Consider the following 19,176-nt stretch of genomic DNA (forward strand, 5'->3'; position numbering starts at 1 on the left):
AAAATGGCTCACCAACTGCAAGAAACTACATTTAGCTGAAATTTGATCTTTTCTGTATTGTTTTTAAACATCTTAAGCTAATTAATGAAATTTTATGTATTCTCTAAATGCGTGACCATTTTCCTGAATAAAAATGGAAAAATAGGAATAAAGAGCTCACCTGGGTGATTCTGTAACCCTGCAAAAACGCTGCTGTGGCACACAGCGTGTGCGGCTGCTGGGGCATTGCTCTGCCTGTGTGCACGTGTGCGCACGCGTGCTCCTGCAGCGGTCCTGCCTAAATTTATTAGTGCCTTCAGCCAAGAGGAGTTGACGTTGCTGAGATTGTAGATTAGAGCCTGTTCTGCTTTCTGTTGGGTTGATGTTTTACCTCCTGTACTTTGAGGGCAACAGTTGCCCTTACCTGCACCTTCCCCTATTTCCTACACAAGCTGAAGCTGAACTCTCCCACGGCTTGGAGAAATAATGTTGTATGCTACAGGGTCATACCCTGACCGCTCGTAGGGGCCGGCACTGCTGAGAACACGGGATCTCACATGTGTGTCTTGGGAGTGGCAGGGCTGTTCACATTTGGGCTGCAATAACCATGTTTTGCGTTAAAACAAACATTTCCACTGTTAGCTTCAGTTTGAGGGCTCAGAGGGAGGGCTGGGAAGGTAGTGATATTTGGGTTTAGTCTCTCCAACTCGGTACAGGGAGAAACCAGTTCCCATCTTTGTTTTCATGTTTCACCCCTCATCTCAGAAAGCTGTTCGTACAATTAGCAGGTTACTGAGTTGCTAAGCCTGTCTCTGAGGAATTTTTATACTGGCATGTCTCTCTCTTCAGGCTTATCACTGCTAGTTTTAAGGAGCAGATGAGGGTACCTATGCAGTGAGACTCGCCAGGTGGTTAAGTACCTGGGCCTGAGCAGGCCTGTAGGGACTGGACTGAAGCTTCTGATGCCATGGCCTTGCTGCTTTTGGACTCGAGACAGCTGAGGTAAACCTACTTTGGGTGGATTTGGCAGCTTTATGCTCCAATTGCATCTCCTGATACGTAACCTGGAGGTGTGTATATCCACTGTATCTTGTTTCCTGTTGCAGACAACAGACAGGAATTGCAATGTTAAATTAGTCTGTTAAGTTCTGAAGATGGAGAAGTGCTTCTAAATCTCCCATTGCCCCTAGCTGAAATCCAGCTCAGGAAGATGGTGATAATGGATGGAGAAGGACTCTGTTCTGCATTCTCTCTCCTTTCCTTCAAGGAAAATAAATACAAACAGCACAGCACTGGGGGAGGGGATGGCCTGGATTACCATAATTAGATATAAGCAGCCTTCTAGCAAAGGATGTACTGTTCTACTGACATGGTGTCTTACATAAATTTTTTCTGGTGTGCTTTTATTAAAAGATGTGTGCAGAAATGCTATTTGAAGATGCTCTTTCAGCAGGCAGTGGTGTGCTTGTAAAGTCTGCCTTTATATCTTGTAAAGGATCCTTGAAATGAAAGCAAAAAAGGCGAGATGAAAAAGTCACATCTAGTGACTTGCAATGAAGCTTTTATAAGTGTCATGCTGTTAATGCCTCTTTTTCTTGGAGCAGGGAGTGTCTTTTGGATACAAGCAAAATGCTGATGAGACTTTCCAAATGTGCAGTAGCTCTCATTATATCACTGCTTGTGCAGCACTGCTGCTAAATTATGATTTTCAACATACAGCTTGCTTTATATTTACCTGTGGGCCGAGAGAATCTATGCTGTAGTATGTGTTTTTCTGGCCTTGACTTCTAAGGTTAAAGAAATAAAAAGTTTGAAACAGTGATGTTGGATTCCCTTCTGGTATTGTGCTGGTAATGCTCGCACGGCATTTGGTCTTGGCAGGGCTTCTGTGGAGTATGTTTGCCAAGCACCGGGCACTTTGCAGGCGGGATGCTGAACACTTCATTGCTCCTGAACCTTTACCCCGGCTATGAACAAGTGTGTTGCAATGGCAAGAATCCCTTTACTCCAGAACACCTGGTTCCTTAGGAAAAAGTTGTGTTGTAACTACTTGTTTCTTGCAAGTCTTATTGCTAGGTATAGATGACTTAATGGAATTACTAATATATTAATTACAGGAGTCATTTGCATCTCTTTCACGGAGAGGAACCTCTGCTCCTAACTACACAGTTGTCACCAGTTGAGAGCTTTGAATGCCGTGTGCTGTCTGTAAAACATAGGCTTAGTGATGAGCCTTAAATCTCTTGGTTTAAAATCAGCTTTTAACAGTCACTTGGAATAAAACCCTCTGGCCAGGTCAGGCTCCCCTCTTCTGAACTGCAGGTCATCTGGAACCAAAAAGGAATTTGTGCACCTTCACGTTCTTGTTAATGATTTTTTGAGTCCTAAATGTCCGTATTACTGTGTTTCTTTAATCCGTTAGATTTTAAAGGAAGTTTGCAAATGTTAAGGGAGAAAAAACAAACCAATCCTTTCTGTACTAATGTAAACCCAAATTGTGTGTGTGCACAGCAGTCCCCCAATGCACCTACATGCCCTTTGCAGAAAGTGGGGTGCTGCCTGTGTGCAGAGCTCCCTTCGTGCTGTGGCCCGGCTGCGGGCAGAGGAGAGTGCCCCGGGGTGAGGGGAGGGCTCGGTGGTGGGTGCTGCCCGGAGCCAGCCCAGGTCCTCCTGCCGATGGTAGATGTGGGGCTGAAACGCTCTGCTGCCTTCCCGGGAGGGAGGGAGGCCCTCTTCAAAACCCTGAGAGCTGCAATTGTCCTTCCTTTCAGCGCAGGGAAGGGGAAGGATGCCGCTTTTGGAGATTCTCAATGGCGCTCCTTAATAAAGCAGACGGGTTGTGACTCCTTTTGTCCCTGTGCTGGTTTTTCTTTTTTTTTTTTTTTCTTTGCTTTTTTTCTTTTCCCACTAAGCATCCCAGGCATTTTTCAGCCTCTGGCTCAAAGATCAGAGCCCAGAGAGTCAGCTCTCCCAATCATGAATGAAGTGCTCGTTTTGCTTGCTTATGCAAGCAGAATGTGGTGTCTTTGTAGTCGAGAAGAAAACCGCCACTTCTGGAAAATACTTGTCATTCAAGATAGCCCAATGTGCTTTACAGGGAGCTGCAGCAGAGCAGTGAGGGATATATTTAGCTCGCTCTGTGCTCAGGATTGCTTTGCCTTTGGCATTTGGGTAGTCCTATGCTGGGGCAAGTAGCAGTGGCCAGAATGTGTGTGAAGATTTCCCTCTGCCTCCTCCCTTTCCCTCTTTTGAGCCAGGCTGGAAACCTTCACAGCCTGATTCAAATGGTTATTTAGCTAGGATACCTGCTGAGGGCATAATCCCCCTGTCCTTACAGTAACACCATGGCCCTGTCGTGCCTAGTGCTGTGTAAATGTAATTAACACCCAACCTCTGCCAGCAAGGTTTGCAGTCACGTGGGAAAGAAGTGGATATTCTCCATGGTAACTCTTCTCACTTGCCTATTTAAGAAAAAAAAAATTGCTGATCACAAGATGAGGTTGGGGAAATATTTTTTTTTTCCCTGGTTTTTTTGAAGGACACATTGGTTATCTGGTAGGGACAACCCTGTAACCTTGGGAGTGTTTGTTGTGCCCCTTGAAAGCCTGCCCAGAGTTGACCAAATTATATTGTGTGTATTCAAAGCTGTTGGAGACTCACTTCTAAACGGTATGAAGAGCCTGGATGCATTTAGTATATTCTAGTTTAAGTTCCTTCTTTGGGACCAGTCATTGTTAGAAATATGTGTGACACGTGGGTGCTGGTAGTAGAGTAGCAGGAATATTTTTCTTTCCTCCCTTCCCCCCATTTCCACTTTTGCCTGCAGGAAGAAGTTGGGAAAAGCTCTGGCATTGACTGACCCTTCTCAAAGCTTATCACTCAGACAATCGTTTGCCTTGGGAGGCAGGCAAGCACCAATCACTCTTTTTAATAGATTTTCAGAATAAAATGAAGAGAACTAAAAAACTAGGAATTAATTTATCTCCAGTATCCCAATCTGAGTGTCATTCACTTAGCCCTCCTGCAAGGTCCGTGGACTGTCTGTATGGCTTTGGCTACACTTACTATAAGATTTGCTCATGCTTTTTCTCAAGGCAAGGGGTAGATCCCATGAAGTTCTTGGTCCTCTGTGGGCCAAGTATTATCCCCTCTTTGTCAAATATTATCCACTCTTCATCAGATGATCTATAGCCAGAATCAGTCTTGTGTTTCTCTCCTTGGCTTGTTTAACCTAGAGATGAAATTTAATGTGGTTTGGTGCTTTTTTATAGCTACTGTGTGACTTGGGTGCATACATCAACATTTACTGATGGTGTTTGTTTTTATTTGCAGTATATGTAGACATTTCATATATGTTTATACATAATAATAGGGAACATCATGTTTATAGATCACATATTCAAAGGAAATGTTTAACAGCAACACGGTATCCAGCAGAGTCAGTGCGTTAGCATCTTGTGTGGTTTGTCACGGTGCCTTTGCATGTACAACGGTTTGTGTGTAGGTCACTTAAGGAAGACACATCTGTTAAAATAGTTTAAACTGGTGGCCTGCACTGGCTTTGCTGATCTGAGCTTTGGAGTAAATCTAGGGCCAGTGTCGTTGGTGGATGGGTGAGGTTGGCAGCCCTTGCTGAAGAGCTGCAGGGTCTGAGAAGCCTCTTTTACTGGTAGAGCTGGATCTGAGAGATACACCTGATCTGGAGAGACATCCCGCTCACTTCTGAGCATCGCAGGTCGTCTGCCCGCTGCTGTGCCATGGGTTGGTAGCACCGTATGGCAGCAGGTCCGGTGGGCTGACCTCTGGTTCCGGCACATGACCCCCGCATGTTTGAAGGTTGCCATGGAGTTGGAATGTTTGAGCTGTTGCAGACAGTTGGCTGCAGTCTGCCAGAGAGGGATGTTGGGGACCCAAGGGTGGCCTAACTGAGTGGCTGGCTTGCAGCTGGCTTGTTGCTGCCCCAAAATTGGGATCTGGCTTGTCCCCTTTCTCCTCTGCGACTCGTCTGTGCTGCCAAATATAGTATACTTCCACTGGTGCCAGTTCCTGTAAGGGCCTGGTCCTGATTTTACTCACGAAGTCAATTGAGACCTATTTTGCTGTTTCTCTGGGCTAGTCATCTGATTTGTTACCAAGTTTGGATGGGTCATGGAGAAGTCCAGCGGCCCAGTCAGTGCTGGCATCGGCACATGGTGAGTACTGGGGACATGAGCTGCAGAAAGGATGGGTGGGAGAGGGGGAGGCGTCTCCCATCTACCTGCTGTTGGCCTTTCGGTGGCTGCGAGCCAAGACGTGGATGGACGCCTGGGTGTCAGTTATCCACAGGACTCGTGAAGCTGTGTCCAACAGCGCGTAAGGGTTAAGCTATGTTAGCTGAAGGGGAACAATAAACTTGGTTTCTGATATTATCCAGCCCCTGATATTATCCAGCCCCGGGAGTTTGTGCCAAGGACCGTCTCGAGCCTGCACGGGGTTGTTTTGCTGGTGCCGAGTCCCTGCTGAGCTTGCAAAGCCCAGCGGAACATTGCTGTTTGGATTCAAACTTGTTTAGATTCAAAATGTTCACAACAATTCTCAAAGCTAGGAGTAGCCTGGCTTTGTGGGGAGGGTCTTGGGTTGTTAATCCTCCTTTATCCCCTTGGCTGAATTGAAGGTCTGTCTATCAAAAGCCAAATTTTAGAGTCTGGGACAGAATGGTCCCCGTTAGAGCTGTTTCCTTCTCAGCTCTTGGTTCCAGAAATGCATATTGGGCGATTTTTTCAGCTTGTCTTTCACCTCCTGGAAACGTATATACTGTTTGTACTTGTTGAGAGCTTATAAAATGTTTTGTTGCTGTTAGCGAAGATGATCCCCTATAAAATGAAGTCATATGTGAAATATTAAATGCTAAGGCAGGAGGCTTCTGGCACGCTGTAATTGCCTTGTAAACTTAGATGCCTGATTGTAAAGGGTCTTATCGCTGCAGTTCAGCTACTTATTTCTTGGAAGGAATGTGCCCTTCTTGGTAAGGGATGATTTGGTTTTCTTCCCCCTCAAGTCAGGAGCAGGCTCTTAATTAAAACAGAATTATAGCCTGAAGTATTTCTTAGAAACCAGGGGAAAATATTTGGCTTAGTCTTAGCAGATCTCAATTTTTATAGGAGTTTCTCATTTCAAGGAAGTTACCAACTGTCCAACTGTAGCTTTCTTGATGTTCATGGGTTTTTCTCTGCTGAATTTGGAGAGGGGTGGACTGGTTGAATTGTGATTTTTGCAACAATTAATTATAGCTTATCCCCAACTTACAAGTTTAATTGAAAGTAGGTCTTGTTTGGATGTTAGCTTAGGGGCATTAAAGCAGGACATATTCCAAAAATAGCTTCTGAAATGAGGACTTAAATCTCCAGTTATGTACAGTGTAAGGCCTGACTTGACGTATGATGTTGCTAATCCTTTATACTCTGTTGGCAGGTAGAAATGCTTCCTGATTGTCTTGGTGATAGTTAGAAAAGATTATTTTGTGGAATTAGCCTTTTCAGTTCTCTGTTTTCATTCTATCATTGTAGAAATAAAGACAAGCACATATCCTTTGGCCTTGATATGGGGTTGTTTATTTAAAAAGGACATACTGCTTCTCATCTACATTTCTTTCCTTAGTAGGGCAAGCGTGTGCATACCTGGACGTGCAGATGTGTATGTCATCTGTCTCTATTACTAGAGAAGTTGTCCTCTTTTCAGATGACACAGTTCACATATTGAGGGGAAAAAAAAAAATTATTATAGTGTCCAGATGATAATGTGGATAAAGCATATGAGTTATGGCTATGTGCAGAGAGGCTGTGTCCCTATGTCCTTGAAATAAAGCCTTGAGAAACAAAGAGCTCCAGAGTGGGAGGAGGCCAGTAATTGCAGTTCTGCCTTTAAACAAATACTGCCAAAGCCGTCTGGCCTCAGTCTAGTCTGGCTTGTTATAATTTCTTCCAGCTATTGCTAATAAATCTGATATAAGAAAAGTGTCTTCCTCTTTTGTGCATCCTTGTGCAATGTGGGATGCCACTATGACTCAACCAGAGCCTGTTGTTGCCACTTTGTATCGTGACAGTGGAGGTTTGGATGCCTCCGGATCCTGTTCTTGCATGGAGGTCGAGGCCCTGTCCCCGCAGGAGGCTCTGTGGGATGGTGTCCTGCTGAGCCCTGCCCGTGGAAACTGGCTGTCCCCAGAGCTGCTCGACCATCGTTTCCTTGAGTGGTGTGGCAATGTTTCCTAATAAATTCCCTTGGTTTTCTTGAAAAAAACCTAAAACTCTGAAAATTCTCCAACAGAGAAGTTTCATCACTTGCTCTAAGTAGACTCGGTTGCAAAGCGATGTGTTTGAACGGGACACTGGAAGCAGATGTCAGCAGATGTCAGCAGATGCATGGATGTGCTTGGTGAGAAACCATGGGAGAACTGCAGGCGAGCAGGGAGAGATGTGGTGGATGGTGCTGCAGTGGGGTGTAGCAGGAGAGGTGATGGAGGGCCGTGGCAGAGAAGAGGGGACTGGAAGTTGCAGAGGAAGGGACAGGTGGTGGCAGGGTGTATGTAGTGAGACGGTTGTGCCTTTGGTTATCACAAATAGGAATGGGACAGGCACAGGCAGCCTGGAAGGGTGGTAGTTCAATTTGATTTTCCAGCCCCATGGTAGGAGGAAGCAATGCGATGCTCTCATCTCCTTTGAAACCAAGCCGGGATGATGAAACCAGCAACCGTCGGTGATGGCTCACCCTCCGCTCCTTCCTGAAAAAGCTCCGTTTCTGTTACTTCAGCCTTAGAAATTCTCACTCACCACTGTTTCTTTCTCCCCTGCGCATCCTGCACCCTTCCATTTTAGGACTTGTGATAGACCCTGAGCAGCAGCCGCCACTGCAAGGAAATCGCAAGATGGTGGAAGAGGGATGGCTGTAAAATGGCGGCAGGGAGCCTGGCTGTGCGCCCTGTGCTGGAGGGATTTCTGGAGCAGGTTCCGGCAGCGCTCGGCTGCTGCCCTCTGCCCGCTCCCTGGGAGACAGCAGCCGGGAGCTGAGCCGCTGTGCAGGGAGACAGGAGCAGCTCTGCTGCTGGGGGCCGCCAGCACCGTTGGGTTTCACAGATACCTTAAAAATATTTTATCTGAGCACAAAACTTCTTTCCGTGGTGTGAATTAGCCCTATTTGCATCTGGATCTCCCTATGAATAGTAGCTGACTCTAGCGATCCCATCTGTAGCATGCATTGATTTCTGTAGAATTGTATGCAATTGTACCTGTGCTTTTGCTTTTTTGTCTTTGTATTATTTCTTTCTTGAATTGTGAAATCTGAGCAGAGCCTTTAATGGATCTTGTTACTTTCGTAGTTTTGTACAAAGGGAGAAAAATTAAAAGTCTGGTTTCCCTCTGCAAAGTTTTCCTGACTCTTATTTTCATGATGTTGCATCTGCAGCATGTCCTTAAATATTACAAAAGCATCTCGCTGCAGATCAGGAGCTGACTTGGAAAGAGATGCTCCTTGTTCAAAAGGTTTACGATCTTATTATTGCCACACTGTGTTTTGCTTTGTTGACAGAGTGGGATTTGTAATGCTGCCTTACTAGCATCTATGTTATATGCTGTAATGAGTTTTCTGTTTTCTTTAATTGGATTTTTAAATGAAAAATAGATGTTGGAGTGATTGGGCAAAGGTATTTGCATATTTTGGTCACCTAAAATAGTTTGACCTCTCTTTGTTTTCTTGAGCAGCCTGCATTTAAGTGAATATTCTGTATATTAACCCATTTGAATGTCAAGGAAAAATAAAAAAAAAGGAGAAATACACCTATTTGATGTTCTGCTCCCCTGTTATTGGATACTTGAGAAATGCAGTCTGCACAGCATTGGTGTAACCCTTTAAACAGGACCTGCCCCAGCCACATCTGTATAAGCTTCTTTCTGCTGCTCAATTTATTCTTTTTTGCAAGAAACATGATATTTCCTGCATACAGTATTTGGTGCTGGCCTGTCTCAGAAACTGGATGTTGGATTTTTGAATCACTGGCCATACTAGGGTGTAGTGGAGAGCCATGCCAGAGCTGCTGCTTGTTTCTAATACAGCAGGATGGTCTCCGGACACTCCAGCTCTCGATATACCTTATTCTTGCTTGCTGTGAGCGAGCAGGATCCTCCTTGGAGGACCTGTGCTGGTGGTACAGCTAACGCTTACCTTCATGTTACCATCACTCTTTCTGGTTTGGCTGATGAGCAGGAGAGAGCGTACTGTGATTTGGAGCCTGCAGTCTGGCCCAGGTGTTCAGTGCCTGTCCTGGGAAGGAATTGCATCTGTGTTAGCATGCATGTTTGGGACGACGCCGTTCACACTTGCATTTAGGCTATTCCAAGCCTATCGTAGCTTGGACATGGCTCAGACTTGCTCGCTGCGTATTTCAAAGCTGTGACAGTATAGTTAAAATGTAATCTCTTCTTTCTCTACCATCAGTCACTCGGCATCCGAAGAAGCCTCTGGCTCTGACTCTGCAAGCCAGTCTGAAAGCGAGCAGGGCAGCGAGCAGGGCAGCGAGTCAAACAGCAGCTCGGAGTCCTCTGAAAGTCAGTCTGAATCCGAAAGTGAATCAACGGGTTCAAAATCCCAGCAGACCCCTCCTGAAACCAAAGAAAAACCAGCCTCTAAGAAGGAAAGGATAGCAGATGTTAAAAAGGTATTGCCCCCACTGCTCTGCATAGCCGTGTTACCCCTGTACCCACCATGAAAGGGCAGGCAGCAGGACCTTAACGAAGCTGTCTTCAACTTCCCTGCCACTTTGCACATTGACCAAACAGCCTCAGACCTCTGGTGGCCCCAAGTCACTCGTTGGCTGTTTGTTCTGCGTGCTTGTGCCCTGCTGGTGTCGTCCCTGTGAGCAGGAGCTTGTGTGTTTGATGGGGACAACCCTTTGGGCACCACATAGGTAGCGATGGGGCTGACTGGTGCGAAGGAGGAGCAGGCGCCTGTCATCAATACGTGACCCTGTAATTTCATCCTTTCCCTCTGTCTTTCCACTCTCCTGTCTTTCCACTCTTCTCCCTCAGTAGTAGTAAAGCTTCCTCATGTGATAGGTAATCAGGAGAATGCTTGTCTAGGATTTGGGCCACTTTGGTTTGTTTCCATCACTATCTTCCTCTTTGAAAAAAGTAAAGAAAAAAAAGAGGAAGAAAAAAGCTATTTATTTTTTATTATTTACTATATCCAGAACAGTGGTTCTTTGTTGTAGTTTTTTGGATTTTTTTTCTTTTTCTGCAGCTTCCCAGCTACTCTCTGGCAATACCCCCTCACACAGCCAGGTTTGCCCTCCGCCTGTGGCTGCACGGGAGGAAAAGGGATTGCGGGTGTCCGATGCATGTGGCTGGCGTTGCGCTGGTTGGCCTTGCACCTGCCCAGTGCAGAAGCTGTGCCTTGGTCACCCGCTGAGGGACGGAGACACCTGAGTAACACAGTGTAGTGTGGGTGAGAAAGAGGAGCCCAAATACCCATTTGGAGACAGGAACTCAGTGAACTGAGTTTACTTGGAGGGAGGAAAATCAGGTTCAGTCAGTTTGGGTTTGTTTGTGGTGCATAAACTTATCTTGTTTTCCTTAGCTGTGGTTTGCACTTTGCACAGCTTGTTTGCGGGATTGAGTTTTACAGAGAGAGTTGCCATCTATGTATGTATAGACTGAGGAGAAAGGTGCTTTCAGCGCTCCCCACCTACCTGCAAGGGAGAAGTGAAGGATTTTGTTACTGGCTTCTCCCTCTCACGAATCTCTGGGCTGTCAGCTCAGGTCGTGGCTAAATCTCCCATGTTCAGACTGGTGTGGAAGGATGCGTTTATAAGGCAGTTGTGGTAACACATTTTTAAAATTCTTGTTTTATTGTTCATAAGTGGGGACTTGAAGGAAGTTTTCTCTTCCTCTGTGGGCTTCTAAGAGCATGTCCCTAACAATAAACATTAAAATTATCCTATGAGGGAGCGCATCCATATACAGGGTGATAATTAGCATGGATGAAACATGAAAAGGTCAGGGCACCCTCTAATAAGAAAGCCTCTCCCTTCTTTAATTTCTCTGTTAATGGGTGTTTTCCTTAGCCGGGCCTAGCCTAGGCATGTTGATACCTGTTCCCCTTGAATAACCAATGCAATTAATTATTATATTATTGTTTATTTTGTGTTCCTGTCTAGATACACCCATGAAGGCGAGGTTAATTTGCATTAGGTGCTATTCAGATTTGTCTTGGGAGTCGATCCCTCATCCAAAAACTGTCCCATTTAAAAGATGAAGACAAGTTCTTCAAACGGTTCGGGGAGTATTTCAAGTTTTTCTTTCATGTGAATTTATCTCTCTCTACACACGTGCCCAACAGATACACCTTCGCAATCTGTCTGTTGCAGTGTTATCCCATCACTGCTTTAACAGTAGCAGAAAAATTGCTGGGCTGCAGCCTTGTATTCATCACGCTGTCAGTCCCAAGTCGCTGTTGTATCTGGCAGTGTATTTTGATTTCATTTTCCTGCCAGTGGCTCGCAGAGACATTTGAGGACCAGAGGGAGAGAGAAGCAGAAGGAGAATGAATAGGTTTAGAAAACTGTAAGAGGATAAGCTCTGCTGAGGGAGAAGAGGGATTGTTGGTATAGGTGTTTGAGAGGTGTGTTGGTGGTTTGTATCTGCCCTGTAAAGCTTCTGGTGTCCTGTGTCACCAACACAGCTCTGCATTCATACCCCTCAGAGCATCAGTTCTTGTCTCCCCCTTCTCCTGTCCATCCAGCAAGAACAGATGCATGCTGTTGTATGTGGTGTATTACACTATTTAGGGTCTGGTTACAGAAAATAGAGCACAACCATTCCCAGTAGCCAGCTCTGCACATCCACATGTCCTGTGCTGCCAAACCACATTCGCATCAGTGCATTCAGGAGAAGAACCAGTAGTCCTGCTGCCTTGCCTCACCAGAAAACAGGGTGCTCCTGTCCATTTGCCATCCAGGCTGGGCCACAGAATTCATTTTTACAGTTGCTGCTGGTGATGTCTCGTCACCGGGCTCGTTGGGCAGCTGGTAGGGTTTTCCCTACAGAAAGGAATTGTGGTGGAAGCTGTTAGCGACAGCGAATTGTCCCTTTGTGTTAGTACATCCATCCATTCCACGTGCAAGGTGTTGTCTCCTACCGTTGCTTGCAGAGGGCTGGCTGTCTCAACACTTTGTCCTTCAGCCTGAATGAGCTGGAGAGTAATTTGTACCCTGGTGGAAGGATGGACCGCTATAAAGAAAATGTTGAGATAAAACATGCTGCTTTAGAGTGTTACCAAATACCTCAAAAATAATCATAATCCTTTTCAGCCAGTTTTTAAAGTGTCCATCTGCTAGTTGCTAATTCCCTAATGGTTTTATGTTGATTTAAAAAAAAACCCAAACATTTGCCATCAAACTTCTCTAAAATGTCAGAAATAATTGGAGTGAAGCAGGCCTTCTGATGGTCTGTTTATTTTGCAGATGTGGGAAGAATATCCTGATGTTTATGGGGTTAGGAGGTCAAACCGAAGCAGACAAGAACCGTCGCGATTTAATATAAAAGATGAGGTAAGAAAATATTAAAAAAGAAAAGAAAAGGATGAGGGATTACTGAACATATAAAACCAACCAAACCCAAAAAGCAAAGGCAGGTCTCATCTGTCTTGCCTTGTAAACACTGAGCCCTAGCCTGGTGTGTGGATGTTGGAGCTCACAGTTAAAGTCCCAGTCCTGTAGCTGGATCCGCTTGGCCTGAGAGCCGGGGTCAGCGGGACGCTGCGTGGGCTGAGATCTGCATGCACTGATCTGATTGCTGGATTGGGGCATAACGCAAGTCATGCTCTGCTGTAGAAACGTCCTGGAGAGAATGAGTCTGCGTAAAAAACCCCAAACAAACAAACAAACCAAACACAAAACCAACTCAAAGCACAACACACATTCAACCAGGAATAAAGGAAACTTCCCAGAAACACCTCACAACAACAAAACAGTCATTGTTGCCCATCCGGGAACGGACCGCACTGATAAATGCATTTGTGTGTGTTCAGCTTTATGAACTATCATTTTTCTTTGGTTGAATATTGGGGAGTCTTACGCTTCAGTTGGGGGTGACAGTGGTCAGAGCCCGGCAAAACAGACCGTCCAATTGTTCCTTTTTTTTTTCAGAACATTGTTTTTTTTTTTTCTGAAGATGTAGCAATTAGCTGCTGCCTTCATTTACATCTAACAGGCTTTCTGCACAGAGATTTTCATTTACAGGTCTTCAGGAGGGTCGAGTAGTTATAGAGGAGAAAAAAGAAAACCAGGGAGAGGCTTAGAACGAAAGTAAAGCTTGGGGCTTAGAGCTAGGTGCAAAAACATGCAGTTGGGACCCTAAGGATAAGTAGCCGGATATTCAGCAGAGCAGGAGCCCAGTGGTGCTCTCTGACCATCAGGCTATTTGTGCTTCACCGCTGAAACATGCATTTGGATGCCCAAGAGGTCCGAGTCGCGCAGCAAACACAGGTCTCTGGCTCCTTGCTCTGGTGCGTTATCGTTGAGCGGCACCCCCGGTGCCTCCCAGACTCCGGTGCTGGATGTCCCGTATAGCAGCAGGTTAGGAAGGGGCTTGGGGCACGTCATTGACTTAGCTTTTGTTTTCCTTTTCAAGTTCGGCAAAGGCCAGGCTCGCTGGCCACCTCTCTGTGCGATGCCGCGGCATGCACTGTGCTGGCGATGTCACACCCACCACAGACCTCCGCTGCAGACCCGAGTGCCCTGTTAGGGGCTCAGGTAAGTCCCGTCTTTTTTTGTTTTACAATATTACGTGGTTTTGCAAATGTTGTTTTCTTTTTCGATATCTTTATTTCCTACTACTTAAGGTACGATAAAGTTTAAAAAAAAAAAAAATTAAAAATCCGAGATGTAAAACTTTGCTATACCACAAAATATTGTAAAAAACAAAAAAAAAAAAGTCCTCCGAATGACCCCATTGCCACCTTTGTGAAACGGAAAGCCAAAATTAACAAAATTGGACCACCCCCTTCCCCTCCCCAACCAACACTGGCTGATTCCCTTAGGGCAACTCCCATCTGCAGCAGAGTCCGTGGAGGGTGTGACATGTCAGGAGCACAGTGCTGGGGCTTCGCAAAGAGCAGGAGGAGATGGAAAATCTTGCTTTTGGAAGACTGAAACGCCGAGAGGGAGGAAATAGTGTAGCTCAAGCCTGCATGGTGCTGAGCACTCCTTGCTGCTGCTGGAGCTGGCAGAAACCCAAGGCGCTTGACACCTCTTAAGATTGCTTTTTACCTTTACAGGGTTAATCCTGTCACCAGTGACCTGCTCTTGTCGCTTGCTGCTTGGGACTTCCAGCACAGTGTCTAGGAGCTTTTAATTGCCTTCTATCCTAACGCTTCTCTGCGGTATTAGCAAACGGCATCACCCAGGCAGCGTGGCAGGCTCAGAGCGCAGAACGAGAATCAGCCGTCACACCTCCCCTCGTGCTCCCTGGTCGGGGCAGGTTGCGCGTAGGTGGAGGTTGTTCAGTTTTTGGGGTACTGTTCAATCGCTAGTCTGTCCTTTGAGACTAGCAGTTTGGGCAGGGTTATTTCTGTGTTAGAAATGGTTGCCTTCTGGGAACTGCCCAGAGGCCACTGGGCACGTTGTGTAGGTCTCTTGAGCTGCAGTCAGAGAGGGTGATGACTTACGATCGACACCAAGGCGTGGGCTGAAGGATCAGGAAGTGAAAATGCAGTTTTGCATAGGAGTACAGAGCTGCTCAGGGGACTAGAGCTGTCTCCAGGAATAAAAGCCCATGTGAGATTTTTAGTAAAAACAGTACTTCTTGCCCATGCATTTTCTTTGCAGTTAATAAATCAGCTTCAGGTTTCAGCCAGGGGAAGTGAGACACGCAGAGCCAGGTGCTGTTCAGAGCATTCTGGGGCAGTCAAGAAATAAATGCGCCCAAAACAGACACAATCTTTTTGCTATAAAAAGGATGGTTTGAGTTCAGAGTTAGTAATAAATGGCATGGGGCATTTTTTCTGTGAGAAAGAGGCCACAAGTCATGCACCAGTAGTGTTCCCAAAATACCGTTGGTTTTATTATTGAAAAAAAAAATTCTGCTCATTTGCATTTTGATTAATGCTTTGCCTCACATCTTTGCTGAAAATTTAAACACTACCCCTATCACTGGGAGAGAGAACTTAGCAGACATAAGAAAACTAACCTGGTGAGCTGAGATTCTCCAGCTTTTCTGGAGCACTAGAGCTTGGTCTCTGTTAAGCCTGAAATGAGCAAATCCTCGCTTTGACTTTAGTCTGGTATATTTCTTGCCTCTGTTTAAGCAAGTCTTAATCTCTTCTGGCAGACAGCATGAGCTCTAGAGGCTCACCCAGACCATGCCAATGGCCTCGAGTGTCTGTTTCTCCTGCCCTGGGCTAGCAGCGAGGACACTTGTGGACAATCTGTAGGACCGGAACTTTAAAGCTGCAGCTGCGTTGCCCTGTTTGGTGTTAGGTACGCAGCATCGTTAGGTTTTGTACAGTGCTGCTCCACAGCAAAATACAGCATAATTAATCTAGTAAAAGTGTATGTATTTTTAAGTGCTGGGAGAAAGATTAAATTAGATGTGAGGAGTCAGCGAGGCACAGAGAGGGAAGGCTGATGCCTTCAGCTGTAGGTGAGGAAAGGAAATTGTTAAGAAGCCAGTTCCCAGTCCAGTTGGAAGTAGTGGTGCAGGGATAAGTTGGGCAAGTTTATGGTGTTTGGCAGGGGAAAGGGGAGCTAGGGAAGGCAAGTCAGTCACCTTTCCCCTTGGCTGCAGCAGCAGCACCCCAGAGGGGTAGCCTGAGCCCAGCAGAGTTTTGCCAGTGCTGGTTCCTCCTCTGAGCGCGAGGACTGTGCGCTCGGCGTCTCTTGCTGGGCTGACAAAAGCCCGGGTGGGGACTGGAGACGGATTTTGTCAGCTTAGGTTGTGTCATTCAAGGAGGTGATGTTATTGAAATGGAAGCTGCACATGATTTCCCAACTGGTCTGCTTCCTGACACGAGTGGGCGGCAGGCTGGAGTGCAGACGGGACCTCAGGTGCACGCTCGGGACCTGGCGTGCTCCCAGCTCTCCGATTATCATCCTTAACTGAGGAATTTACCACCAACCGGAGCCTGTGGGTTGGTGTTGATAATGGGGCATTCCAAGCACAAGCTCTGTTTGTGCTGCAGAGTCCAGGGTTAGAGGTATAAACCTCTCCCTTGGGTTGATTTGAGCAATTCAGTGTAGAGTTTTGCAGCTGGGTCCTGAAATGTGGACTTAAGCGGAATTAAGAAGTTGCTAAAACATGTTCATGTTTTGGGGTTGTTTTTTTTAAAATTTATTATTATTTCTGTATAAAATGGTAGAAAGCAGCTTTCAGCCAGGGCCTGGAGCCTGGCGGCTTGGGACCAGGATGCCAGGAGGAGCTGGTGAGGAGATGGGTTGGTGGTAGGCAAGGGAGCCGGGAGGAGAGCCTGAGTCACCGGTGGCTGTGCAGGGCTGCCGGCATGGCACTTCCCCGCACTCGGGCAGGGAGGATGTGGGAGCACAAGGCAGGCAGATGACTCAGGCTGGGGACTGGCTGTGTCAGAGGAGATAGAGCTGGGCTTGACACGCATCCAAAAAAGACAATGGTATCTTTGAAAAATGTAACCGAAGGCGGCTGAATTGCAGTCACAAGTTAAATTTTTCAAGGCAGAAGGAGGTGAGGAAATGACGAGTCATTAAGAGATGAGCAGTGACTTTGTAGAGACAGCGACAGAGCAGGGGAAGAGTAGCTGCATTAGGAAAGTAGACGCTAGAAACTTGAAAAATGGGATTTTGGCAAAGAAGCGGAATTACTTTCAAAGAGCCGAAGGTTGTATTTGGTTTTCTCCAAATCTGATCTTCTCTGATGCAGAGCAGAAGAAAAATCCACCTCTCTTTACTTGTGGTTTGCTGAAAGACAACAAAAAGCAAATGTGCACTGAGGGACAGCTCTCAAAACATATGCCAAAACTGAAATTGCAAAGCAGCACGCTTCAGAAAGTGGATAAGAAATTAAAAGAGAAAAAGAAAATTGAGGACTTTTAAACTTCCCTATGTCGAAACTGAAATCTGTGGACTGCTTGGCATATGTTGCAAGGGTAGGTAGGGCTCTCAGTGATGTTTGCCAGTCACTTGCTTCCTGGATGCTTGGTCTGTGAGACAGGGATTCCATGCAGGGCCGTGAAACAAGTGGATGAACACACGTTCGTGGTAAGATACGGTGAAAAGGTGTTATTGTGTCACATGTAAATCTGACACCAAACCACAGCAAAATCCAGCAAAGCTCTTGGTCTAATGTGGCATCCAGTAGTTCGGTATATTTTAATGGAAACAGACACAAGGGAGAAGGAAATTTCTGTTGGTGGAAGGGAAGCTGGAAAATGGAAATAAAGGGTACAGAAAGCAACCGGGGGGGTGGGCCATGGCTCTCCAGAACCCCGACTTTTTTGTGTTGCAGCTCACACCATTTCAAAAAATTCTGGTGCGACTAGCTCTGGGTTGTAAGATTTACTAGCTGTTGCTAGGAGAGTGGTGGCTGTACCAGGAGGTGCAAACTGAGGTACCCGTGGTGGTGGACAGACATTACCTACAGCTAAAGCTGAATATTGCAGCAAATAGTGGTATGAAACGAAAGATTTTGGAAGATTTCCAGTAAATGTATAGGGCAAGCAGTCTTGGAGGCTACTTCTATCACGTTACTACTCCTTTAGAAATCTCACATTGGTTTGTTCAGTTTTCTCCCTGCAGATTTGTGTTTTCTGGGGCAAGTGTATAAGGCAAAGTCATCTGTTGGTTGAGGGATGTTATTTGTGTGGTAATCTCTTTTCATGGTTGACTGGTTTTTACGAAAATGGGGTTGTGTACAACCTGTCTAAAGATTTTTTTTTTTAAATTATTTTTTTTTAGCTATCTTGTTCTATAGGAGTTAACAACGCCCACATTTAAAATAGTACATCAAGTAGTTAGAATATCTCTAGGTATATTTAGCCAGAGAGACTTCAGTAGTGGAGACTGGAGGATTAGGAGGAAGGAAAGCAGCAGGGCACAGCTCTGACCCAGGCAGGTCCTCAGCGACTCAGGAAAGCAAGAACACTCTTGTGATGAGAATATTGTCTTTTTATAAGAATTTCCTTCCTTACAGGAAGTTTCTCTAATGAAGGCAGAGATCATAAAGCATTTGCGTGGCTGCGAAAGTTTCTGCAATTGCAGAAACTAAGTCTGAACGCCCCCCAATATAGCAGGATTCCTGCTGAAATGGCAAGTATGGGAGCTCATGAAAGTATATTCAGCCACCGCACTTTCAATTAAAAGCTATGTAAAACAGCTGAGCCTTAGCACTGAAAGTGCTGTCCAGAAAGCACCGAGTCACGCTGCTGCCTGACTCTCGAGCATCGGGCGGGAGCGATGCTCACCTTGCACCGTAGGCAGCGGCAGCAGCAGCTGAGCTGCCCTCTCTCTCTCTGGGGTACTTTTTGCCTCCAACAGCGCAAGTTTTGGTGGGTTAAATTCACCCCGCGGTTTTGTAATCCGTGGGGTGTTGCACGCACTGCAGGTCTGCCTGGCCACTGCCACCGCTGAGATGGCATCTGCCGGTTATTGGAGGTTGATGCTGAAGGGGAGGTGGGTCACAGCCGTGTGCATCCTGAGCTCGGGGACTCCAGAACAGATGTCGTAGTAGAACTCTCCAGCCTTTTTGCAGAGTTACCTTCTCCGTGCTGAGAGCATAGCGGCTTAACCCTGCAGCCAAGGCGGCACGGAGGGAACGGTGCCGGGGAGCTGGTTGCTCTTCTGCGACACCGTCGCACCGAAGCATCCTTCTGACGCTGCAGTGAATGAGCGGTCGGGCTGTGTCTGAGCTCAGATTGTGTGCATGCATTTCAGTTGCATCCTTGAGGAGACGGTCCGGAGTGAAGCCTACAACTTGATTTTCTTTCTTTTCAATTAAAGGCAAGTAGTGAATCTGAAAATGAGAGCCCAAAAAGAAGAGGCCAGAAGCGAATGAAAAAAACGTAAGTTTCTAGGGCAAAGGGTTTTGAGTGGTGGTGCTTTGTCTTATTTTTCAGAACGGTAGTTTTGGATTGTTTGATAAGCGTTGTCAACATGGAGAGCTTGTAAAATAAATTATTTAATATTTCCAGTAATAATACTTTGGATCC

The 19,176-nt window shown here is 46.0% G+C and overlaps 1 protein-coding gene across 7 annotated transcripts in view; it reads left to right on the forward strand.

Annotated features, from left to right (window-relative positions):
- CHD2 (chromodomain helicase DNA binding protein 2) overlaps positions 1-19,176 on the forward strand; it is a 69,467-nt gene that overhangs the window by 18,575 nt on the left and 31,716 nt on the right. For 4 of the 7 annotated variants that reach the window (XM_075764428.1, XM_075764424.1, XM_010310933.2 and 1 more), the window contains 3 exons: positions 9,445-9,664; positions 12,467-12,553; positions 18,968-19,029. In XM_075764428.1, coding sequence (XP_075620543.1) covers positions 9,445-9,664; positions 12,467-12,553; positions 18,968-19,029 — 369 coding nt within the window. Of the gene's footprint in view, positions 1-9,444; positions 9,665-12,466; positions 12,554-13,634; positions 13,757-18,967; positions 19,030-19,176 lie in introns of all 7 variants that reach the window. The other 3 variants (XM_075764426.1, XM_075764425.1, XM_075764427.1) reach the window with 3 other exon arrangements.

This window comes from Balearica regulorum, chromosome 12 (assembly GCF_011004875.1).
Source record: "Balearica regulorum gibbericeps isolate bBalReg1 chromosome 12, bBalReg1.pri, whole genome shotgun sequence".
Lineage (NCBI taxonomy): Eukaryota > Metazoa > Chordata > Aves > Gruiformes > Gruidae > Balearica > Balearica regulorum.